The sequence below is a fragment of the Pseudopodoces humilis genome, chromosome 6, assembly GCF_049639895.1.
Source record: "Pseudopodoces humilis isolate 2021_Gansu_Grassland_sample_001 chromosome 6, ASM4963989v1, whole genome shotgun sequence".
In the NCBI taxonomy this organism is placed as follows: Eukaryota; Metazoa; Chordata; class Aves; order Passeriformes; family Paridae; genus Pseudopodoces; species Pseudopodoces humilis.
In genome coordinates, this window is record NC_142205.1 from 44754003 (window position 1) to 44781057 (window position 27055).

The 27055-nt window shown below is 40.6% G+C and overlaps 1 protein-coding gene across 1 annotated transcript in view; it reads right to left on the bottom strand.

The window, feature by feature from the left end:
* Positions 1-27055, bottom strand: part of LOC102113545 (transmembrane protease serine 11E-like) — a 42068-nt gene that overhangs the window by 2977 nt on the left and 12036 nt on the right. Inside the window, exons 4-9 of the mRNA XM_005517984.2 lie at positions 16899-16966; positions 13533-13696; positions 5114-5152; positions 2940-3135; positions 1879-2138; positions 964-1106 (exon numbers count right to left, since the gene is read on the bottom strand). Of these exons, the coding sequence (XP_005518041.1) occupies positions 964-1106; positions 1879-2138; positions 2940-3135; positions 5114-5152; positions 13533-13696; positions 16899-16966 (870 nt within the window). The remainder of the gene's footprint in view (positions 1-963; positions 1107-1878; positions 2139-2939; positions 3136-5113; positions 5153-13532; positions 13697-16898; positions 16967-27055) is intronic.

The following is a 27055-nucleotide window of genomic DNA, read 5'->3' on the forward strand; positions in this document are numbered from 1 at the left end:
TAAATAATTTTGGTCACTTTCAGCTAAGTTTCAAAAAGGAGATTAGAGCTCCTTTTGCTTGGAGCTTTCATCAAGAACTTGGTCTTCTAGTTAGATGATATCTCCTTAAGGTATTAGCTATTTTTCAAGGCTCAATTCTGATACTGTTAATAGCATGACATGGTAATAATAGTTAAACTGGAAACCTTGCAGACTGAGAGGCAATCCTTATGCAAAAGACCAAATACCACAGCTTTCACTAAAATCATTTACTGAACTAAACAGCAGTTGCACCCTTCTGCTTATGTCTTTTCAGTGCTGAGCCAGGAACAGAGGAATGAGCTTCCCAGGCTTATTCTGCAGGGAGTTTTTCTTTGGGTAAAAAATCTGTAGGACTCAGATTAAGAGTCTGTATTGAACCAGCACTTTAAGAGTACAATCTTTAAAAATAACATAAATACAGATTATGTTTTTAAAAGTTGTCACTATGGAAATATTTTTCTTTGAACGTAAGCATTTCCTTGCAGCATTTGCTAACCTGCAGCATGCATGTTTCCTTCCCATTCTTTTACACCTACCTTCCTAATAGTTTTCTTTGTTTCAGTTTCCCTTTCACTGAGCCAAGTCTGTTACCAAAGATCACATTGTAACAGATCTGTTATGATATGATCCAGCCCTGAATTTAATTTCAGTGAGTGACAGTGCATTTTTTTCTGGTAATTTAACATTCTTAACCTTCTTACTTCTCATCTCTAGAGATATCTGGTGTTAGCTACTTGAGACATTTAAATTTTAGCTCATGATTAGTATAACAGCATTTAGTGCTAAATGGTGGGTACTAAATGCGATTTCACTTTATAACTAAATTCCTGTCTGAATGGAGCCTATTTAAAGGACTAATACACTGTCCATTAAGATTTGATCAACCAGGTACTGCAGTCACCATTAAAATAGTTTTCCTTTCTAATTTTCAGCTACAATTACCTGACAAGCATCTACTCCTCCTTCCAAGTATCCTGCACACAACATCCTGGGTGTTATGTCTCCATCATACACTTCTTCTCTGTTGCAAGTGTCTGAGTCAATAAGTTTCACTGTTGCCTCCTGAAGAGCATTTGGGGCTGGACCTGAGAGAAAATACAATTTGGGTATTTATCAGCATAATTATTTTGCAGTAGTTAATATACAGGAAGAGTGTTTCATGTCCTCTTATGGAAGACCAACTTAACTTGGTTTAATGTGGAGGTTTTGCTTGTTGATCTGCCTAGGTCAGGCCCTTAAGGAGAATGTACACAGAATCACAGACTCACTTAGGAGCTGTACCATTAAGACTGAAGTCAAGATCACATGGTACATAGTGCCTTAAGTCTAAAGCCATATATTTTACACACGTTCCACATAACACAAATGTTCCATGGAACACAAATTACCTAGCACCTTGAGCAGATGATACAAAATTAAGATATCTTGATTCCACTGCTGAATCTACTTTTTGTGTGGCCTGGGAATAGCATGAGCTTGAGTAATTCACAGCTCACTCTCCACATTTACCTGAAAGCTCACAGTTATCTGTAGCTTCTGACTAGTGCTGGCAAAATAGTTTTTTAGGTGCTATATAAACATGTGCATGGCTGGACTACCTTTCTTATGAATTTACAATATGAAATGGAAAGGCTGGGAAAACAAGAGTCTCATTTTTTTTTTTTTTTCCTCCAGTGGACTGTAGCTCTGTCTTTATCCACTCTACTTTTAGAACAAGAGACTGATGCCTACAACTAATCAAACCTATTGCAAATATTAGCTTGCTGTCATATCACATGTGGCTACAGAAGTGATATCAGTTCACTCAGAGTCGCTGTTTATGGACTCTACAGGTTACCAGGCAGACTCAGGACTCACCATCATTGGTGAGAGCTCCCCAGCCTGTGATGACAGCGTAAGTATTGTAGGGAAAAGTCTGAGATGGCTCTGGCAGACAGACACGGTGTATGCTGCTCGTGAACTCTACTCGTTTGGAGAGCTGCACAAGAGCAATGTCATAGTCATGTTCTGGGTAGAGGTACTTCTCATGGATAATAATTGTCTTGACTGATCGCTTCAAGCTTGGTGGCTTCAAAAGAGCTCCAAAAGTAGCAGTCCACTTCTGAGGGTGAGTCATGCTGAAAAAGGTACGAGTGCTGTAAGTATTTTGCTGTAAATATGTGTTTGGGACTTTAAATTTGCAGAGTACCTTTACTGTAAAACTCCTTCAAGCCAGGTCCCTACTAGATAGCTGTGGCATCTATCCCTTTCCATAACAGAATTGTGGGCTGCTGCTAGGAGAGGGCACTCCGGCATTCCCTCCTCAGCCACGGTCTTGTACTCCTCCCCTGCCCCTTGTCCCTGATCTAATCATTGTGTGGCCATAGGGTGTTATCAAATCCAAAGCTCTTCTGCTGTAAACTCTGCATTTCCCTTACTCTTTTCGCACACTGATAATCTGTTCAATCAACTGCTACATCTTAAAATACCCTGCAGCTTCACAATTGCCATGCTTTAAACAAAAAATGCTGGGAGTGCATGGTTAAACAGAGGGGCAGGAACATGGGATGGTAACTGCTGGTAGCAGTCTGCAGTGGCAGCAACCCCATTGTAACACGAAGGCATACGTTTAAGAAATGTAAAGTGTAACAGGAAACAAATACTCCACCATTTCACTCACCTTACCTTTTCTGCACTTCTTTGGTCAGTACGCCAAGTGACTATAGATTTTCACTCATAAAATTGCCAGTTCTGCTCCCGAGGGCCAGTCTTTAATTTCTCATTGAAACATCCAGCTGATGGGCCTACTTAACCCTGACTTTTTTCTTCCAAAATTGTTTCTCTGGGAAAGAGTCAGGGGTGTGGTGCAAATCTGGAGAGCCACACAACTTGATACAGAAGGGGCACATTCTGCAGCAGATTCTAGGATGGGAACTTACTCTCTGAAGCAGTGAGCTGCAGATACCAGCCATGTGTTGCTGATGAGTGTTGCACCACAGCGGTGGATGTTATTGTACTGCAAACTGGCCTGCCATGGCCAATCCCCGGTCTCTGCAGAAGACAATCCGCCAACAATTCGCAGCGATGAGGATTTTGCCATCGACTTGACGGATCTATTCTGCCGTAACCCACAGACTGTCAGAAAGGACAAAGAGAGTATTAGCTACTCTTCTCTTTAGTAAATCCTGTGAATGGCTGTGGGAAACATATGTAAAATTACCACTTACATTCTGTGAAAATGTATTAACATCAACAAGAAAACATACCTTCCACCAGTCAGTCCCTCCAAATCAGAGCTCCTCATGCACAACCCATGTGTTAGAAGCCTGAATGACTGAACTGACTATCATGGAAAGCCATGATGGTCAAACATTCAGGCTTAGCTGTGTGAGCAGCCCGACTCAGGAATCAAAACCTTCACCACACACCCAAGACAATTCCCAAATAGATTGCTGACTTTAATGTCCCAGGTAATTTCTCATTAGATAAAATATGAAAAAGGCAAAACCTAAAATGGGAATGATCCAAGTCGTGGGTTTTTACCATGCATGCACGCAGATTACATCAGCAAGATGTCACCTAGAGACAAGCAATTGATCACTGCAGTCTGCAAGTGGACCTAGAGAGGCACTTCAAGCAAAGAGCATCACACTACTCCAACCAGAGATGAGAAAAGGCATGGATACCTCCAGCATGGTATGCATCCATGACACAAAATAAGCATTTTTGTCCAAACCCAGAGAGAAATTGAAATATACATAGTTTCAACTGTTAAACTCAGGATATTCAGGAGCAGCTGAAGCTCCTGCAGAGCTTTAGAAACTTCTTCAATGAAAAGACCTACTTCAGCCGCCTTCTCCCATCCAAACAGCATCAAATCCATCCTACCTGGACCAAGACCCACTAGTTTTCATCCAGGTCACAATTTCAGCTAGACATTAGGAAAGTTGACACACAGGACTATCCCAATTCATTGAAAAAGAGACAAAGATGAGAATTATTTGTGTAGTGACCGCACAATCCAAACCATTGCTGCACGGCTCGTCTCCCAGAAAATGACCCAGAAGGGGCCAAAGCAGAACTTGGTAATTCATCACGGAGGAGCTTCCAGCCCCAGGGCCCTTGAAGTCCTCAGAAGTGAAAACTGGAGCCACAGAGAGTGTTATCTCATCCCTTTCCTGCTAGGATCTGCACAACATTATGTTAATGTTCATGGTCAAAAGTGGCAGGAGTACCACAGCAGACTAAAAGCTGTTCATAAATTTAGAAGAAAGAAAAGTTAAACCACATTTAGAAGTTCATAGGCTCAGTGCAGAGTCTGCCCTCTTCTGAGATTTAAAACCACAATGAAGGAAGTCAGTGAAATCTAAATCTACCTGTCCAAAACTTTTGTGCAAAAGACAAACTTCAGAATATACCATAGTTCAAAAGACTATCTGAGCTAACATTTTTCCCTCCTGAAAGGTCTATGTAATCCTCAGTAACTGGTCCTAAAACTGCACAATCCTATCAACCACCTGAGCAGTCAATGTTCAAAACACAGGGAAAAAACTCCATTAGTGCCCCAGAACACCAGCACCTACATCAGACCCAAAAAGTGATGTAATTTAATCTTTCATTGTTTGACAGCTTATTGCTAAGGAATTCATCAAACATTCTCAGAGTTAAAAGAAACACAAATTGTAAGCAAAGATAGCTTTATGACTATTTTATCTCCAAACAAGCTGACTTCTTTCTCGGAAAACTTAAAAAAATCCCTAAAACAAGGTATCTCTATCTAACCCCTACAGTAATGCATTGAGAAGACCAGTCACATTTCCATATATTTCCATGAGGAAAAATTTTGTGCTGTCAATCATTCCAAATTCCTGAACATTTTCATTTTAACCACAGGCTGATGTAACTTCTATGCATTTCCTTGTGGTACCTCTCTCCTTTCAATGCATGCTGAAGAAAATGACATAGTCCAAATTTCTGAGAGTACAAGGTCACATTCCTTAGACAGAAGAAGGAGAAAAGGCTCTTAAGGGCCAGGAAAAGTGTGCAGGGACTCTTAACACTAATTTTAAAAGTTGGAGATGAGACTTCTGATGTTTAAAAAAGCCTCACTTACTGTCATTGAAGATGGCTTCTGCTCTTTTTGGCTCCACATCTGAAACAAACAAACAAACAAACAAACAGTCAGGGTAAGGCCAGGCCAGCACAGACAGGCTTCCTCGTTCTCATGGTCATCCCCCCAACAGTTATTTGAGTACGGGGCACACAGGAGACATGGCTGAGGGGCTGCTAGAGAAACCGGGGCAGCTTATATGTGATCATGTTCATGTGCTGGCTGTTGACCTCCTCTGCAGTCAGTATTGTCTGAGGACCAAGCTCTCATCTTGCCCATCCTGCTGGCCGCCATTGTTTCTGGAGTGCAGTACAGACAAAACTATCTTGTATTACTCAAGATCTACAGTTTTGTTGGGGAGAAACTTTTATGGTGGAAATTTTTGAAGCTACTCTATTTTGCAAAAAAAACCAATCAACAGTTCACATATTATACCCAAGACAGGGCCAAAGGAGATCTGGTACTCTGTGCCCTCTTCAAGATCAGAAGGCACTCCACTGCAGCAATGGAAGCTTACAATAACAGTGGCTCACTCTCCTTTCTCCTATCTTATTGATACACTATTGATACTAAAATAGACAGTTCATAACAATTTAGTGCATGACACAGCAGGTTCTAGCAATACATTCCCTCCTTTAACATGCATGTTGTATGTTTACTGAAAACATGGCATGCTCATGCTGATGGTAGCAAGCATTGGCTCAGGGTTTAAATCTATCCCTTTTCTTCCAGAATACTTTTTCCACTAGAGCTACTACTGTAGTTTCCAACATTCAAAACAATTTTAAAAATAATACTATTATTTTTTAAAAAAACACTATTTCAATACAGTTTTTTTAATTATATAGATATTCTATACTAGTGTCAACAACTTTGTATTTTGTGTCTGGATACGCTTTCTCAGCAGATCCCTATCCTTATCCACTTCCTTCATTTCTCTTTGCTGCTACACAGAATAATATCCTAGTTTTGAGCCAAACCCACACCAAGTCTGTAGGAGTCTCTTTTGAATGCAAAGGGCTCTGGCTCATACTTGTCACCTGTTGGATTTGTATCACATGTGTTTTGCTGGCAGGCTTGACACTCCCACGGTATGCAGGGTGAATTGTCTGTTTGCAATCCACCAGTGTCAGATGTGTGCTCATTCATTTCTTAATGTGACAGTAAGCAGATTATGATAGAAAAAAAAAGAAACAAGCACAACTCCAGCACATGTACAGCATGTTCTGCAGGGAATATTACAGCACAAAGGCAGTGCTAGGGCTGCCATGTGTATGTGCAACCACTGCTTTATTTTATAAGGATGGGAGATGAGTTAAAATTGGACATTTTTAGTCCACAGTCTATTTGCTATAGAAGGAACTGAGGTCTTACTATAAAAAAGAACTGTTCACATCATGAAGATAATTACGTTTCACTGGCAGGCAAGACACAACTTCCAAGGTCCTCTCTCAAATAAAAATGCTCACTTGTACTTTCTCAATTCATATGAAAAGAGGAGGAAAACACTAAAAGCACATGTAATTTTGCATTTCAGTAATGCTAGTTGTATTCTGTGAATTTCCATGGATAATATGGTTGGTTCTCTCCTAGAACCCTTACATCAAAATGGAATAATACCACAGAGCAAAAGCTAGGTTGGCAGAGAGATTCAGCAGTGGTGTAAACATTACTGTTTGCTAAACTGTACTAAGGATTTGGCTACTTCCTCTGTATATTTAAATTGGCCAGAAGTGCTTTGAAAAATCTGGCCCTACTTGTTTCTTTCAACTATGATGAGCAACCAGTGTTTTCCTAGAAATTCATACAGCCTTCAAAACTAGTTCATCATTTGAGTCACACCAATACTTTATGTCTGGAAACTGGTAAGAAACCAACAAATGTAATTCACAATGAAAGGGGACCTTTTGCCTTTAAGTGCAATATCGACAGCAATGTTTTTTAGCTTTTCTCTGGGTGGAGAGACATTTACCTCATAATTCATAATTATAAAGCCTGCAGCCAATTATTATCACTTACATTATGTTGCAAAGCTCATTGAGAAGACAAAAGGAACAACCAGCTTGTTCAAGTGCAGTGCCGGAAGCAATTCAATTGGCATGTTCCCACTGCATTGAGTTTTGCTGTGAGTCACAGGTGCCCTGCAAGGCACCTGTCTATATCTCTGTTTGCCTTTTTATGAGGCACCTAGAAAAAAAGTACAAACCTCACATGGGCAAAATTTTGCCCATTGTTTCCACTTAGATTAACTTCTGTGTAATTGGAGAAACAAATCTTTCCCACACACACTGATAGTCTGTCCAGCTTGAATATCAACTTATCTTATATCACTACTATGCAATTGCTATACTCCCCGACCCATCACTGCTAAAAGAAAAAGGCCAGTGATAGCCTGCCAGCAAATTCAGTGCTGTATTCACTAGGGTAGAGTCCCAAACGCAGAGCACATGCAGGTGTCTAGAAAACTGAAGGAATTGACCCTATTTTCAGATAAGCTGAGCCCACAGCAGATCCCATCAAAAGCAGGGAGCACTTTGCATTACATGATACCACTCAAATTCAGGTTGCTTACTGGTTTACCTTGTTAGGGGCTTGCCTTCATTTGTTACCAGCTTCACATTTTGGCCTGATCAAGAGCACAGATGTTCTTAATTTGCCAGCCAACGTGTTGGAAGCCCTGCCTTGAAGCAATCACTTGTAAGGCACGAGAGACAATTTCTCTGCCCTGCTCATTTACTAGTTGCCCTAGTTGTTTGCACTACCAAGAAAAAGCATCAATTAGTAACAATTAAAGTGTCATATCTTGTCCCAACCACATATGGCTGCAAAAGTAGTTGTTTGTGCCACATTTAGGAAAACAGTGTTCAAGCTTCTGCAGTAAACAAGTTCCACTTGAACCTGCATTGAATACCTGTAAAATGGAGTTTGCTAATGAATTCAAGCTTGCTTAACTATAATTATAAATGAATGTTTAAATTAAAATCACACCAATCTATTGAAATGCAGCTTAGGGATTCCATCTCTTGGAAGAGGGCTCTGTTCTCCAAATGGACAAGCAATTTTGTTAATACAGTTATTTTACATAATTATTAAACAAAATAACTCTAAACCACACTTAAATTCTTAATTTCTGATTAACTTGCATTTACTATTAAAGGTTAATAAATTATCAGTAAAGAACTTTTTTACTCCTCAACATATGTGTTTGAGCAAACATGGAAGGAAGTGCTCATAGTAAACTGCAGAGTGAGCAGGACATCTTATTGGTGAGAGGTTCAGAGGTACCTGTGAAAAAATGTGCTCATTTTGCTAGATCTATAAATAATATCAGTGTCACTGCATCAGAGGAACCTGTCATGTGTCCACTGCCTCATTTAATTTTATCCCCAGACAAAATTAACATAACATAAACAGTGTTTATGTCAAAAGGAAAAGATCAGACAGAACTCTGTGACATAAGTATATCACACATTATATTGACATAACGCAAGCAGGACAAGCAAATTAATTACTAGGGGATATTATGCATTTTCAGCATAAAAAGGGCCAGAGATGGCTGCAAAATTAAAGATGATGAATGCTTTAAAAATCTGATGCAGTTTTACCCAATTATATAATTTTTCACAGGTGTTGCTTCATAAAAGAAACTTACTTTTTAGTAAGTTTCTACACCTATAGATTTTCTAGATGTGAAAACATAACTTCTAGTCTCAAAAGCAAACTGTTCCATCCTCTACTATATCAAGTTTCCACTTCTTGCTTGTCTAAGATATTTTTTTCACACAGAGAAGGTAAGGTAGATATTATCTTAAAATGGGTATGAATGGAGGAAAGGATTGTAAACAAAAATAAGAAAGAGTATGTGCTTCAATACTAATAACACATTCCTGGAAATGCATTTGAAGCACAGCTTTGGGAAATGCACCAGGGAGCAGAGAAAGCATTTTTTCCCACTGTCCTTCACCACATTTTAATAACAACTTTCTCAAAAGGAGAGAGAATTAGAAAATTTTTAGCTACCTCAGAAACAGGGGCCTCACCCAGTGTTATGGAGGGTAACAATTGCTCATGCAGACAAGAAGAGGATCGCTGGCGAGTTTCAGTAGGTCACCAGGGGCAGCTGAGAGGAATGTCACAGAGTGGGTGTCCTGCAGTGTAGACAGAGGTGGGGACAATAGCTCTACTCTAATGCTCTTTAATTACAGTAAAGACCACAAAGGTCTGAAGTACTGGGGGAAATAGGAATGAGAGCAGCAGATTCAGTCGTGTTCCAAAAACTGTACCCAAAAGGAACTGCAGAAATTTCCTGAAAGACGGCAAAATATCTTTCTGAGCTTTGTGTTCAGCAGGAAAGGCATGCTCTTGTGTGGTTACAGAGCTCATACGTCCTAAAATGTCTCTCCACTAACCTTCCAACATTCTTACTGCTGTCTCAACAGGAATTACCTCTCTAGATTTATGCACTCTTGTAGAAGTAGCAAAGCACGGCTTAGATACAGGTGGTGCAATTCTCATTCCTTCCACAGAGTAACCCGATAGAGACATGACAACTGCTTTGTGCCTCTAATTGTCCCTGTCACCCCAGCTGTTCCCTTCCTGCTGATGTTCACTGCACCTGTCCTCACATCTATGACTCCCTCCACTGTCCCCCATCAACATCTTAATCCTGTCCATGCGGCAGAGATAGCTCCATACCTCACAGCGTATTTCCAACTCCATCTGGTTGTCCTGCAGCCCAAGAAGGGATCTGCTATGTACCAGTTCTGTAGCAAGTATCCAAACAGATATGATTTTTAGCATTACTTTCCTTCCTGACCTACACTCATGCCCCAGCTGCAATCAATAACTCACTACAGTAAAGCCAGCCCAAATTGCTCTGAACCTCTGCAGTCAAGGGAGGGAAAAAACAAGGTTTAAGGGAGAAAAATCAATTACATTAATGTATCTGGGTGATGAGAAGTGAGGTTAAGATGGCTTTCTGCTTAATTCCTTTATCATAAGCATATCCTTGCAAACTACTAATTTGAAAATACATTTCAGTCCCTCCCATTTCAGTCATTCCCTCTAGACTCTTTCTGAAATGTACCACCTTGTACCAAACTAGTGATCTCAAAGTGGAGGAATATGAGACCTCCACTGTTTACCAATATACAGATTCATGTTCCATTCCACTCCCCAGAGATGCTGTTGTGGCTGATAAAGTGCAAATATCTAGACTGCTCCGCATTATTTAACATGGAACATTCCTCATCAACCCTGTCAGACACTCATCTGCATGACTCCCACAGAAGACTCAATAAAGAAGTAAGAATCTGTCTGCCAGGTTCTGTACTTTGTAGTTGTTAGGAGCTTTAGCAAGCCCCAGATTCCAGATAAATAGAAACAATAACAGTTGGCTTGTTGATTAAAACCAATTAATGACTCATTATTCATGGTCAAAACCTTTGGCTGTGCAACAGGTGGGAATACTTCCTACTCACTTTGAACAGTGCCAGTGATCTTGCAACCAGCTGCGTTCTGACGTCAGAAGTACATTCCCAAAAATACATTTTGGGATACTTCCAACCTACCTGACAAAGGGAAATAGTCTGGCAAGCTGCTCTACGCTTTACTGACGGATCCAGACTGTCAGGTGACTACTTCTAACCAAGAAACCCTCAGGAAAATAAATCAGCCTTGTAGGAGATCTCTTTGTTGCCAGAACTATACAGAAGGCAAACTGCAACACCTTCTTTCAGTGCCAGTGGAAGAGCAAGTCTTAACATGGGTGTTGCCAAGCCATCTGACACTTTGATATCTCACTTTGATTGCCCTTGCACTGCTCTTCAGGGAAGGTAGGAATTAGTTTGTTTAGTTCTTCACTGAAAAATATTTGGGCTTCTAGTGGGGTTTGTACACAAGTGCAGAGAATTCTATCAGTTCTTATTTTCTATCAAAATCAGGGGGAATGTCTAGATGTAAACCATCTTTGACCAGGGGACTCTGATGTCTAGCTAAATAAGAAAGCAGAAACTTCAATACATTTGAAGGTACCCTGACAAAAATGTATTTTTGCAGTCCTATATAGGGAACATCTACAGTTTAGTGACAGACAAACCAGACACAGTGTTATGTTGTTTTCCTTGAAGTTTTGCACATTTTCTATTTTCTCACATATGTATGATGAACCTTCTCTCTGTTCTGGAAAAAAAAACTAACTAAGAATATATATTGTCTGTTTAGAATTTATCCCCTCTTTATTCCCAATCCTCAGGAATGCAGAGGCAAAGCAACTTCTATCCCAGTCTGTCAGAATCCTTAGTGTTGTAGTGCTGCCCCAAACTGCCGCTTGAAGGTCCCAAGTGTAGCACCCAGTTTGGAGGAGTTTGTTGGAGCTGATTCTGAAGGCAAATACTTGTGAGTGAAGCACAAGTTGAGACATGATGTTGAACAACAAGGTGATTATTTCGGGGGAGGAAGACTTAAGGAGGTTCCCTTTATCAGACTCCCCCTAGCATGAGATATAAATAAGTACCTGACCTGGATTTGTTCAGCTAGTGAGCTATGCTTAGCTAAACCAAGCTATATCATAGCCCATAAATTAGAATCTTTTTATAAGTTGGTTGGAAAGAACAGGTTAATGACTTTTTACGAGCCACTATGAAAATGTCATTCTAAAAATGCCTTAGGATGAATAAGGATTCAAAGTTGGCAAAAAGGTACAATGAAGCAAGATTTAGAAAGGTGTATGAAGAGCATGGAAAAAGTCCAGGGCTTCTTGGGTTTCCATGGTTTAAATACTAATGGTGGACAAGATATTTCAGGAGGGGAGAGAAAAGTAGAAAATGCAAAACCTAGATTCTTCACTGGACCTCTAGGACCTGTTGAAAATTGTCACTTCTCCCTGGTGTGAGGAATAAGGTTTATAAATTGAGACCAGCAGCTCCTCTAAAAGCACATGACCTCTCCATTCTATACTCTTCTCCTGAGTCAACCTGTCAACACCATTCAGGAGCTGGCCTAAGCTTCATAACACTGCTGAAATCCTATTAGAAAAGAAAGATCAATGTTGGGTTTTTTTTGGAGAGCCTTTTATTGTTGTCTCTTAGAAATGCCAAGGTATTGTTTATGTTCCTTCGTATCACTTGTAGCACTTGCACAATGCTAGTCCTGTAATGAGAAGCTGACCTGTCTGGTCAGTGTTTTATGGTAAGGCTGGGAGAGCCAAGAAAAGCAACACAAAGTTTGTCACACATCTTTGATAAGATGCCATCTCTTAGTGAGACTATTTAATGAAAACATTGCAATTCAATTGTATTAGCCAATTTTTTTATTAGTTATTAATGCATTACTGTAACAATCCTGGGGCAGTTCAAGGTCAACTAAAACACCTTTGTTGTTTTCAACAGTTTTGAGTTGCTTCTCACATTTTCCAGACTGAATAAAAGCAGCTTAACTTGATAAGATCACAGTCCTTTTTTAACAATAATTTTTGTACTCTTTCCAATTTTATCCTTTATGTAAAGCATCAAATTAAACTGGAGTCAAAATTCAGTAACTCATGACCCAACTGTGTAAATAAAAAACAAAACTCTTTGAATCTCTCTGAGGCCCACACACTATCTGGAAGAATTTGCATGTTCACTTTGTTGAACAGGAACTACTGGCATATAAACAACACTGCAGGGAAATGGTGATTATTTGCCCAGAGGGATGTCACCTATCATCCGGAGCCATTCCAAAGGGGAAGGCTGTTGGCCCATCAAGAAACAATGGGGGTGTGACAGCTCATATTTGAATTTCATTGCATTACCACAATAAAAATATGTGCCCAGTTCAAGCACCAAGAGGAGGAACAAGAAGTTGCTTCTGCTCATTTCTGAGTGGGAGGAACTCTGGATCCATCCAGCATGGAATCTGGCCTAGGTTTCTTATTCTCTAAATATAATTGTCTAGCCTCTGCAGATTTCTGCTGGTTCAAGTGGTCCAGTGTGGAATAGCAAGCAGCAAGCCCCCACCTTATTACTGTACTGTCACCCTTGCACTTTGGAGTAAGCAGTTCTGCAAAAACAAATGGAGCAAGTATCTGGCCCTGCCTGTCAACCAGCAGCTCATTATTGAAAAGTCTGATACCCAGAAAAATTGCTGACTGTATATAACTGAAGAGACAAGATTCTAAGCCTGCACAAAAATTCTGTTGCAGAGCTGAAGTGTAGAAGATAGTGCAGTTAATGTTCATATCCTGGAGATTCATGTCTGCTTCGTGAAGAAGGGAGTAGAATCCCTAGCTGAGAAGTCATGTAGATAAGACCATTATGCCTTTCTTTCCCTTTCCTCTGGGAAGTTTGCAAGGATTTTGATCCTCCCACCAAATATTATTTTTTCAGTCCCATCAATCAGAAAATGGAAAGAATTACTTTTAAAAGAAATTGAATGTACTTACTTGAGACAGTAGAAGATCGGACATTTATTTGCAGAGGTCCTGTGTATTTTTTCAGGCCCTTCCGTAAGATCTTTCCAACTCTTTCCCGCAATGCTTCTCTAGAATCCGTAGAGGAGAACCAGAATGTGAGCAAAGCCTCTGCCATCACACCATCAGTATCTGGGCTACAAACCAAGGAAAGAGTCTCGTTACCTTCAGCCCATTTCTGCCTTTCTAAGCTTTTATCTTAGCTCCTCTAGCAGTAGCAACATAACATAAAAGATTATGTACATTTTCAAACTTGTGGAAGGAATTTCCGAAAGAAATCCAAGAACACTGAATGGTCAAATGCATCATAGGCTAAAAGGTGGCATGATGCTTTCTGTGAACAAATGGCCAGGCCAATTTTATAGCAGTCTGAAAAGCAGTTGCTGACTACATGCCCGAAACAGAAGAGATGAAGGAATGAATTGATGTGATTGCAATGAAAACCTGGATAAACAGCACTTCAGAAACTTGAGGTAGATGATTAATGGTATCTACACAGACCTTTCAACAGTCCTGTACATACACAGAAAAACAATTTAAAATCATCATCTAAAAGGTACTTGGACCTTTTTGGGAGATGGGGAGAGACGACACAATCTACTTCCACCACAGCAACCTCTTGGAGAATGTTCCAAATAACCTCATGCTGTGCAACAATAAATGAAACTTGGCAGCATGCCCACAATCTATTTGTTAAAGTCAAAGAGATGGATCACAAAAGGGGCCTTTAACACCTCATTGAAAAGCGCAAGCAGCACACACACTGAGACACACAATTCCACAGTTTTAATGTAAGATCAGAGGAAAGAAAAGGGAGAAAAGTCTTGTAACAGGTTGAATTCACCTTAGTAGTAGTATTTCTTTTTCCTAAAAGCATCAGATACTGCAAGAGATGGAATGATAGACTACAAACATCAGACAGACTAATCTGGAATAGTAAATCTTGCTCTGTACTTGCAGATGGCTTATCCCTGGTCATCACAAATGGAAGGTAAGAGCTTACACCAGGAACGTTCTCTCTTGTGCCTCCTCCCACCTGAACCAAGAAGCAATGAGACACAAGCCACAACAGATGAAATCACAGTTACTTCGTACAGGGGGAGAGCTAAAAGCAGGTTGCTCTGTCTTTAGATAGGACAGGAAGAGAGAAGATCTCCTAGCTATATCTCACTGTCTTGAAAATTTGTAATTACATAAAGGAAAAATAGAAGACAGCAGCTTATACCGAACTCATGCAATCAGGCTTTAATCTTTGAAAGGAAAACGTCCCAAATTGAAACAGATATTCTGATATTTCCAGTGAAGGGAAAGAAAAGGCCATGTGTTTTAAGCACCCCAAGGCATGCCAAGTGGTTCGCAAGTGAGCAGAAAGACACACTCCTTGCCTCAAGGAGCTCATAATTGAGACTGAGATGTCATATATGAACGTTTCAACAGACTGTTTTTTCCATTTGTTCCAACTTCAGCATGATCGTCGCTTCATTTATTTTCCATATATTATCTGATCCAACTGTGGGTGTTGCTCTGCATTTCTGAGGTGTTCCCTCACCTCTCCCCCCACTCCTCTTCCTGTGCTGTGCCACACTGGAATTACCATATCAACTCTTGCAAGCACACCACACCTTTCGAAACCCTCAGGTAAGTACTGCCCACCTTGATTCACTTATTATATAGCAGAGATCCAGAGCCAAGGACACCTAGTAAGATTAGTATTGTCTTTCTCAGTGAGCAGTGGGCATTATTATTAATGCATTACTTATACTGAGCCAAAAGATAGGCACAGTCCTTTCCAAGTAGATTCACAACCATGACCCTGCTCAAAAGAGCTTGGACTCTGAGCCCTTGAAGAGGCATTAAGAGTGTATATCTGAAAAAGCAAGTAAGCTTTGGTGCATACAAATCTTGCATCCAACACAGAAAATATCACTAGTACTTCAGTCTGTCCTTGGGAACAAGAAGTAATGAACTATATATTGACCTCTCAGATCCCTAAATCACCCTGACTATGCTTGCAACACTCTATTTCAGTATCAAAAAAATATCCTTAAAGCTACATTCCAGTAATGACTTGTGTGTAACTGGGGATTAAGCTAAGGTAGAAGAAGAGGCAGGATGTCACAAACCATGTAAGAACAAGGAGAAGCACATTCACAAGGATTAGATCTTTAGATCTTAGTCTTGCAGCTTTAGTCTATGATAATGAAGACATTCAAGGTTTATTTGCAAAGTGATGGGCACTGTCAGTCAGGAACAAGATCTTAGTACTACAATAGACAGTTATAAAAAGATCATTTGCAGCAGTTAACAGTGGTTAAAAAAATAAAATCAGACATATTTCATAATGTCATAATCAGACAGTTGAACAAAGAGTAAAAGAGGAAAAAAACCTCTACATTGCTAAGTGATAATCTCTACTATGGGTCTGATCCCTTCATCTCAAAAAAGCAGGAACAGCAGACCTGAGAGATATATGGAACAGAATTATAAGAAACAGTTTGAATGCAAAGAACACTGAGTAGACTGGGATTTCCAACTGGGAAAAAAAAGAAAAAAAAGAGAAGAAGAGCAGATCTTATTGAATACAGGAGAGAAAAAGGATATGATGGGAGTGTCTGTTATCAGTAATTGCATGAAGAGGAGGGGTAGTAATCAACTTCTCATCATCTCTTTCACCACAAGAGCTAGGGGTCATGGAATGATCCAAAGGAGGTGGTTCTTCACAAAAATCTCCTTCCTAAAGGGCCAAGGTTTCAAGAGTCCAGGAGACAACAGACAAGTCCTTGGGAAATAACGCCACCAAGAGCTGCTAAACAAACCACAACCACTTCAAGAACTCCCAAGTGGTAAATACCTGGAGGCAGGGAGCATACCAAGAAGCAGTTATCACACATCTGTTGTGCTGCTACTGCTCTCTGGGCACCTACTTATGCCCATTCTTAGAGCCACAGAGATGAGTGGGACTTTCTGAGCCAGCACAGCCTGGTTTTACTTGACAAGCCCAGCCCACCACATTCTAGCAATGCTAGAAATGACATTTGCATTACAGTGTAAGAAATAGTTTTGAAAATCCTTTTTGGTTTCAGATAGCTTTAGTTATCTCTGCTTTCATAGCTAAAGCTTGCTCAAGATCTGAACACAAACTTTCTGGAATTTGGACTGACTGTAGAGTGTCTTCTGCATTAAGATCCAAAGGAGAGCAAGGCTCAGAACCAGATTATGTTCAGTTAGGAATTATGCTCTGGTTTTACACACAGTACACTTCACTGAATCAGATCTAGCCGGGCTTGTTGTACATTTAATTTTATCTCAGCTGCGTGCATTTATTATAATCTCACATACCTCACTCTGATTAAGCGTGAACGGATGTATTTTTTCCTTAAAATGGAATTGTAAAATGTCTTGTCGATCTGTTGAAAAAAGAAAAATATAAGATAACAACAAAAAAGGAAGGAAGCAGACATATTGCTGGAAGGAGCATTCAGAGAACAGCATTCACTTACAAACTCACAGCTTACAGAGCCAAGAAACATAATGCAGCTCAGCCTCTAGATAATATTTGTCACAGACCTTTTCTAATCATTTCCCATTTGACCTAAGGCACATCATAAAAAAGCAAGCTCATTTTTCTAAATGTCCTATGACTACATCAGTGTGGCTCTGCAGTGCTGTCTCGGCCACTCCCAAGTGTAATGAGAGATACATAAACATCTTTGGAACACTCTGCTACAGTCTTCCAAAGCACAGCTTCCTAAAGACTGCCCATAGAACAGATACAGCATGATGTGCTCTGCAGCGCACTCAGCCTCTCTTGTAGGGGTCCTTTCTGACACGGAATTTACCCTTGGTCTTACAGAAATCTATAGCAAAGCCACCAATAATTTCAAATTATTATTTGATTATCATATTCCCTTATCACCCTTGTGATGCTTGGACAATCATCAAGCAATTCTTATCAGAAACTGGAAGTCTTTTCCATTCCTAAGGAATCGATCCCCAGATAACATCTTTACTGGTTCCTGCTTAAACACATCCTGTCAAGATGTCATCTCAAGATTGCATGATCAGTCTGAGACAGCTCAGTGTGATATAACAAGGCATGAAATTCTGCCAGGAATGGCTCGGGATCACTGAAGGATTGAGAAATATCAGAGTCACTGGTGAGTTATGCAGCAACTCCTCCTACCTACAAGACCCAGTAAATTGAACATATCCTGTAAACATCAAATGCATTACAGGAAAAACTGCACAGAAACACTGTACAACATCATGTAAGCTGTCTTTTTTTCAGTTTCTAGCCCTTAGAGGCTGTCTATTTTAGCCAAGTCTCAAGATGCTCTGTTTCCCAAAGGAAAGGGAAAAACAATGTTTCTCAAACTACTAGTATGTTGAAATATGTCAGATACAGAAACAAGCATGTAAGCATGAAATCTGGGGGTGATTCCTCCCAAGGAAGACAAACGCCCCGTTTTCCAGCTTTGGCTGTCACAAGATGAAGCTTCACGGCATTACACAGGGATATTGAAGAAGAATAATTTCAAGGTGAAGACTGCACAGTAATTATTTTAAGGTTGTTTTAAGCATACATTAGTAAGGAAAAAAAAGAAACATTTTTAATGGTCATGCATTTAGCTGATGTTTTACCTTGCTCTTAGTGGCAGTTATCTGCAATTAGTTTGGCATTTGGAACAGACAAAATTCTATGGAAAAAGACATCTCAACTGCAACAAGCTACTGTCGATATGCAGAACGCATTTTATCCTTTCACTTTGTAGATTGCCAGCTGCTACCACTGCATTTTATGATGCATCTGGTTTAAAAGAGTTTTATTTCCTATAACTCTGCATCCTGCTCCACCACAACCTCCCCCTGCTATTGGAAGCAGTTGCCCTTAGACAAAACGGGGGTTTTTGCTTTGCTTTTTTTTAATGATAACATTTGCTTATCGTTTCTGTTGCAGTGTTAACTGCTTCATCAGTGATTGTGTAAGCAGAAGCATGTGGCCTAGCAGCACTGCCAGCTTCGTGGCATGCAGTGGCATGTGCTGTCTTTGGCTACATTGTCTTTGAGAACTTTTGAGATGTCTGGGACACTGACTTCTTTGCAGTGTTCTTTGCAACCAAAAGAGAGCCCTGAGCTGGGCTGAGATGCACCTCAAGCTGTTGCATTGCTAACAAGTACAGTGAAAGCAGAGTGACTTTCAGCTTGGGAGTGAAGAGGGCAGGAATTCGCAATCCCTTGCAAGACAGGGTTGCATCCATTTGACATTCCTAAACCCTTTATCTCCTACTGGCAGTAGTGTTTTCAAGATCCCTTACTGTCTCTGATGTCAAGTGTTTTTGCTATACTTTCCACCTGCACTTCTGCAGCAGATACAGGGATCCTTATTTCTATCACCCATTCTCTTGTGTATTTTTGTTACAGCCTAAGCAGCTTGTGTGATTGTGGTTTTTGTACTCTCAACATGTTCAGCTTTCTCCTGTTCTCCTCAGCCTAGGCCACTTCCAAGATGTTCCATACAGTTTGATTAGGAACACCGTGTGCTCCAGCAGAGACAAAGACTTCCAGTGGTGTCTCACAAAACGCAACTACACAGTGTTTTTAACAAAAAGAATCTATGGAGTCCAAATGCAACTAAACTCAGCAACAGACACTGTTCTCAGAGCATTCAATCCAGAAGGCATGTTAGTTATTTCCATGGGGACAACAGGAAGCATATGATTTAAAATTATACTAAATTTAAGTTACTTCCATTCTCTTTCACACTTTCATATCTGAATGAGAAAGTAGGCATTTTTCCCATTACACACTGTCACTAACTTTCCCATCTTTAAGAGCTGCCTTGGCACTACATCACCCACAGACAAAAAAATAACTGAAGGGTGGCTTTGTTTTCAGTGAACCTTGCAGGGCCTTTAACACCTTCAAATGTGAGCTAACATTTTTTACTTTTGGAATCTACTGTCTTATCATGGAAGAAAGCCTAGCCAAACCTCTGCACTGTGGCCTACCACTCACCTGCTAGTGAATTCATTTGGCAAATATGACTCAAATATCTTCTTTCCTTCAACTATGATTTTGGTAACCTGAATTATTAAGAGTAATCTTTATATTCATGCAGGGTTTATATAAGAGGAGACTATGTAGGAAGAAGCCTTCAGATAAAAACTTTCAGAGATTAATGTTCTGCCTTATATTTTTACAGTTCCTTTTTTGGTGAAAAAACACCAAACAGAAAACACTTCTCTCCATTCTGCTTATAATTTTCTTTTCAGCTTGAGTCACAACTGTGGGAGCAAAAGCAACTAGGACTTTGTCCAGTGACTAGGTGTGACCTGGTCCTGCTTGGGAAAAGCATTTACACTCATTTTAAATGTTTTGCTTTGATTACATCCCCTCAAAATTGACACTGTCATGACCAGATACCTTAAATTTGTTACTGTTTAAGTGCATCTCACTGTTTTTCCTGGCCCTCATCTAGCAACAGCTCAACTGTGACAGCTGTTGCTGCAGGCTAGGTCCATGAGCACTCTGAACCAAGTGCCAAGTCCTGCTCCTTTCAAGTGGGAAGCATTTTCCTGACAGCCTTTATTTTAGCATTTAAAAAACCAAGATTTTCTTTTAGCTAATGTTTACTGGCTAGCTTGGCTTAATGACATTTCTAATTTCTTCAGTTTAATTTCATATTCTCTATACTTTTTACTACACTTCTCTCTATGCAGAACAATTTTCTTACACAAAATGGATTTTGTTCCTGAGTGCTGGCCCATCCAATATAGTAACTAATAGTGACTAGCACCAAAGATGCGGTAAGAGGGCAAAACATTCCCCCCTGTACAAATTCAGACAAAAAGGAAATTCTTCCTTGTTCATTGTAGCCAGATATTGTTTTATACTTTGATGATCAAGACTTTTCTTTGTCTCAAAAACCTTCAGATTTCTTCATCATATTCTTTTTCTTGTGTCGCACCTTGCTTAACCTTCTAAGGGTCATGAGCAACCTACTGAAATCTCTGTGATTCTTCTTGTAAAAACCTCTGTGATTTCAGAGTCACACAATACGTCCTTCCTCCCTAGGACGCAAAAAACACCCAAGCTCTGGAAATAGGTCATGACAGTGATCCCATTGCTCCAGGGTAGTGTGGAGCTGACATGAGCTGGGCCTGCCCAGATGTGTGGAGCTGTCTGTAAGTGACCCAGCAAGGCTGGCTGTGTCAAGCCCTCTCTTTCTCCCACCACACACTGCTCTGCCACTGCACAGTGGGTCACAAGGTTTATCCAGAAGTTATCTTAAATCTAGTTTGACAGAACTCTCCTTGGGAATATTTGCTGAACGCACTGAGTTACTTGCATGGGATGTTCAAAATCATTCAGTAGGCTTGAGAGCACAGAGCTTCTTGCTGCTCAATTGTATTGCTTTTTTGCCTGCTGCCAGTTTAGTCCTTCAACAGCTATCCTCATACCACATTCTTCCTCTTACCTCAGTCACTTCTTAGGATGTAAAGCCTATTATTAGTGATTTTTAAAGCTTTTTGACCATAAATATTAATTACAACATACCACTTGATTCAGTGACTCTCCCCAATTTACAGCTCAACATGCTGAGACCTCTAGAGCTGACCATAATATAAATCCAGTAGCTGTTCCTTTGAGAACATGACATTTTTATTGCCCTAATTTCTACTAAGGGGTTGAGAGAGGACACAAGGAGAAAGAGTGACAGGGACAGCAAAGAAAAGAATGTGGCAATGTTCCAAACCAGGATGTGGACATCACATTCTCCTTGGAAACAGACAATCCAATTACTACCACAGCCCTACAGCCACAGGCTTTGCCTGAGGAGAAGAAAACAGACCTGAAGGAGAGCAAGTGCAATGGTCCCCATGCCTTCAGCAAACCAGAGGATCAGAAACCTCACACACAAAGACAGCAGGTCACACAGTGGGCAAAAGCTGTGTGATCCCAAACATCAGCAAATGGCATCACAAACTCCTCATGGAGTTTAATCTAACAGGGCTGCTAAAGCTGAGGGGTGACTGAGCACTGCCTGACTGCACTGAAATAAGGAGCTCAGCTGGATGGTTCCCAGAGGCCACATCTGCAAAAGAGGAAAAATTGTCCTTGTACAGCAGTTCCTAAAAAGATCGGTCTTTCGGATAAAAGAAGTTAAGAGGACTAATACATGGGATAATGTCAGGATTTAAAGTTCCATGCTTATGCTTGGTGCAACCAATTTCAAAGGCATGTAATGACATGAGTGTTTCATTATAGTTATGTGTATTAGTGACAGCTGGAATTAAGGTCACCTAAGTATTCTCATTCCTACTCCCTGCTTTCAATTATCCATAATTAGCTTCCTAAAACTTTCACACTGCTATTAAAATTTTGTCCACTTAGGGGGAGGATTTTCCAACTTTTGGAGAGAAAATCAGGTTTGGTGAGAAAAGCTTCTGTGTCAATATCTAGAGAAAAGCTTTGTGGTTGGGGTTTTTCTTCTTCCCAAAATAATACACTTTCCCCAGGAAAATTATTATATACATTCTGGGGTTTTTTTTAAACAATACTTAGAAGTAAGGAGCTGAAATACAAGAGCAAATACCTCTTAGGAAAATAACAGTTTTGTGAAATCTAAGGAAGATCATTGGTTATATGTTCAGCTTACAAGTGCCCAAATACCACCAGGCACACAACTTAGTATTGAATTTGGATTCTCCCTTTGGACAACACCAGGACCTAAGCAGCCACTCTCTTGACCAGCCAGATTTTGATCACTGGTTTGCATCTTGAATCACTTCATTGACATAATTACTTGCAAACAATGCAGTAATTCTGGATTGTGAGTCTATAATTAAGATAAGGTTCTACCCTTAATCACACACACTATCGATAGCTGTGCTTTACTTCATTTTGAATTCCTTTTCCCACCCCAGGTTCACATCCATTCTCCTTGTGCGCATTTTATAATTTTTCTTGATGCACAGTTTCAGCGTTAAAGTAACTTGCTTATTGGGAGTGAGGTGTCTTACGATTTTTCTGGATTTCTATATGCATAACACAACTTCTGCTTTGATGAACCAAGGAAGAAAATGAAAAAGAAAAATCAGCTTGCATGCCTATTGCTTGAGAAAATTGCATTGCATTAGTAAGTCAAAGAATCAGTCAAGTGGAAGGATCACTGAATTTACATGAGAAAAAAGTTGGATATTAGGCACATTTTTGATAACTAACAATTTCATCCTGAATATCCATGAAATTTAGGTATAGCTCACTGAAAGTTCGAGCTCTTAAAGGTGATGAAAAGCACTAAGCCACAGCTTCATCTGCTACACTGCATACACTCACACCAGCACTTAAAAGTGCTTCATATTTTCTTCATTATTTAGTTTCCTGTGCTACTTTTTTCTGTGCTAGTTTTTCCTGTTTCCATGTGATCCATGGTAACAGGAAAAACTGGGAACAAAATTAAAAAGCAAGAAAGCATACCATTTTTTAAATCTATGCAGTATATAGCTATGCCAGTGGTCTTTCTCTTCTTTTAGTTTCAATAGGAACTTCTAAAAACAGCATCACAAGAGAGATGCAGGTGTTTTCAGTGAGTTACTTCCTCTCTCAGAGAACAGCATTTCACCTATCTCTTCAGGGCCACACCTATATATATACATACTGACAGTCAAGTGTGCTGTCAACCTCTAATTCCAGGGCTAAATAAACATGTTGCCAGGCTGTCTTCTTGGCCACTGATCCATTGCTGTTTCCCTCTTGGCTGAATTACTGTGGAAAATCCTTTCTGCTTTGTTTCTAGCCTCAGCCACCCATAGAGGGCACCCCTATTGTATCTCGCTAATCCAAGGGCAATGCTTCCTATTTGTGAGAATCCTTCCCTTAAAATTACGATAATAAAATGGAAGATGTCAAATCCCCTACATTTATTTTGGTATTTTTCTTCTCAAAATGTTCCTTAAATAACTTTTTTTATATAGATAAAAGGTTTTTTCCTGATTTTACAATATTGTTTTTCAGAACAAAAAAAAGAAAAAAAAAGACTATTATTTTTAAAGTCTCTAAAAAGCTAAATTTAGAAAGCTTAATTATTCTGGCTTTTGTACTATAGATGCATTTGTAAATAAATTTGCCTTTAGTAATGAACATGAAAATCTTTCAATAAAATTTCTCCTCTTTTCACCTTATATTGGTACTATGTAATTACTTGATGGATCACATATAAAGACTAGGAATGCTTGAGTTTAAATAAAGACTTAGTTTTTAGATGCTGGGATCTTTATCCATAAACACTACCAAATCTCTTCTGAAATTTATTACAGCCAGAACATTCTTACTCAGTTTGGTCTAGGTGCTGCAAGACTCTGAAAAGTCCTTGGAAAGATCTGGCTGCTGCAGATCATAATTTATGATTTGGCTAATTTATATTAAATTTTCCTTTTTTAGGGGCTGAGAGGGAAAAATAAGTGGGGGTTTTTCACACACAGCAAATGAAACTACATGATACTTGTAGATACCTGCACTTCTCCATTTGCTGTAAAAATGAGAGTCATGCTAGACTCCCTTGAACTTCAGCATACTCCCTTTTCTCGGGGCATGTTTACTTATCATCTCTAAAACGATCCTCGGAGTCTGGTGTCCCAAAACAAATATTATTTAGGAGTGTTTCAAAAACCTGCTGCCTTGGGGATCTGCTCCTACTGAATTAACCTCCCAACCCAAGGATCATAAAGCACTGATGGAGCAAGCCACAGACTTTTGAGCTTTATCTAAACACCCACATGGAAGGTGTGACCTCATACACAGTTTCACCTGGCTTTGCAGCTATGTGCTCTGAAGAGATTGGTATTTCATCACCCTCTCTCTCCCAAATACACACACTTCTGCTCCCCAGGAAGAGTTGAGTCACGTGTGACCTTAAAAGCCCAAGTACCGTAAAACAGCAGCCTCATCTGCTCACTCACTGCTGTTCTTGGTGTTTTCAGATAGGCTTCCTCAGAGTTCAGCCCAGATGGAAACCCTAATCAGAACTCTGACTGACCCTTTGGCCCTGCAGATGCGACAGTAATCTGTTCACAATTTATAGGATATAAGATACTTCCTGATATTGGGATGATGCCAGCTTATCCCTGGGTATAAATCAGAGGGCCTTCCAGTTACAAGCATCCTGTTGAAGGCTAGCCCTTCCACCAAACAGGGTTGTCAGGTGTCAGAGCTGGGGGGTGGGAAGGAGCTGCATGACACCTGGTTGCTCCTCTGTTTATTCCCCACCCAATTCACAGTGAGATATGTGTCTTAATAACCTCTAAAATTATCATCTGCCAAGGGAGAAAACTGCCGCCTTCCTCACCAGTTCCAGTACAGGGACTCAGCAGTGAGCCCTTCATCCTACTGAGAACAGGCACCATTATCAGAACTGTTGTACAGTGTTTTCCTGTGGAATCTCAAGTGCCTCTGCAATACCCAGAAAAGACATAAAATCAAACCCACTCTAATTCAGCTCAATCAGACAGGACAAACTTCAAGAGCTGTATTAATTAAAAACTTTTCCCCAACACCTGTACTTAAGGACATAGAAGTTTCTCTTGCCACTGGAAGTAGCTGAAGCAAGACGTCTGTTTCTAAAAGAGATGTCCTGACACACAGTGCTGAGTTCTGAGGTGAAAAATACTTGATGAAATTCAGTTAATTCAATAGAAATATCTGGATAGGCAGTAGTTTCCCAGAGGAAGTGTCCAGGTATTGTTTTAATATAATCCCTAACCTCTCTGCCCAGGCAGAGGGCTCTGATCCAGCCAGTTAGCTCTGTGCTGGTTTCAGATGGTGGAAGGGCAAGGGGGTAGCCCAGGTGCCTTCTGGATTATGAGACAAAAGGGGAAACCCACGTCAGTCCATTCCATGTCTCAAGGCACTCCAGGAGGGAAAACAAGCACCTCAGCTCTCCCCCAGCCACCCAACCAGCCGAGGAGGGAGCCATGCTACACTCCTACCTGAGGAACATCCATCCACCCAGCTCACAGCCTGGCTTACCAGCACATGGGAGTAGAGTGGAGTAGGGAATGACAGGACAAAGCCCCAGGAGCTGGGAAGGGTACAGTGTCCAGCACAAGATTCCACAGAGACACACAGGCTCAGACAGGGAGAAGCAGCCACAGAGCAGGGCTGGGAACAGCTCTGGCCAGAGAAGGAGACAGGGAGATAACAAGGTGCCTGAGAAAGGAGAAGGGTTGCATGGGCTCTCCTCAAAGAGGGGAAAGCCCACCACTTCTAGGAGGAATTACCAGAAATTTCTCGTAGTGGCAAAATAGAGCCAGCAGGTACATTTATAAACCCCTGATGGGCAGAGTAAAGGCTGATGTCTGCTTCTGTTGAGCAACCAACCATGTATTGAAGGGGTCACCTGCTGTGGCTGCTTGAGATCCACCTGTTTCTCACATCTAGAAACTTGCCAGCCTTCAGCTGAGACAACTTCCACTGAGATTGAGATACTCATTTCAAGCTCTCCTGACTGCACTTCCCCTTCCCTTGGGGTCAAAAATGACTTTCTACACAAGACCCACCACCCCTCCACCCTTCTTCCTACACACAGGGCAGTTACTACAGCTGCCCAGAGTAGGCAACTGGGATTATCCCAGTAACCCAGGTCTATCTGATTGTCACAGCACCCTCCACTCTTTGGCATGCCAGAGAGACTGAAGAAGCAAAGCTTAAAGCAGGGCCTTGGAAATCTCCCCCAGGATTCTGCTAGTAAGAGGGTAGTTAGCGTCTCCAAGGCATTCTTGAAAAATCCAAAAGAGTTAATACGTTTCGTAGGAGAAGAAAAAGAAATCCAAGTCTGGTGAAGGAGCTGGAGAAAAACAGAAAAAAAGACACAGATGAACCACAGAATAAGTGAACCCACTATAAAATAGAGGCTCCTTGGAGAAGGAGCCATAAGGCTGTGTCTGTGCTCTTTTTATCCTGTGTAAGAGGGGACAGTCTGGCACAGATCATTTTAGCTTAGCCAGGGAAGAGGGACTAGTCCAACTAGAAAAACGAGGAGGCTCTGGTGAGCTGGAATCTCTCCTTCCCTAGTGGCATTCAGTCAAGTCTGATTTTTCAAGAGAACACAAAGAGAACACTCACAGACACTCACAGGAAGCCAGTCAAGGAGCAAAGACCTTTCATCATCTGTTCCTCAGTCCCCCCAGCTCCACCCAAAAAGACATTTTCCAGACTTTCCAGTCAGCCCTGAGATGTTGACTGGTGCACCAGCTTCATCAGCTCTCTGGCATGATCTGGCTGCATTCCCTCCCACCTTCAATGAGATAAGAGTCAGGAATGTTGTTCACACAATGGGTGTTACTATTCAAATTTGGAAACCAAAGCAAACATTGGACATTTGCTGCAGGTCCCAAGGAAGTCACGATATGACTTCCATATGGAAGCAAAAATATTTTTCCTGGTGAAACATCAGCTCTGAAAATAATTCCTTTCTGGGCCTTTCTGGGGGCAAATGA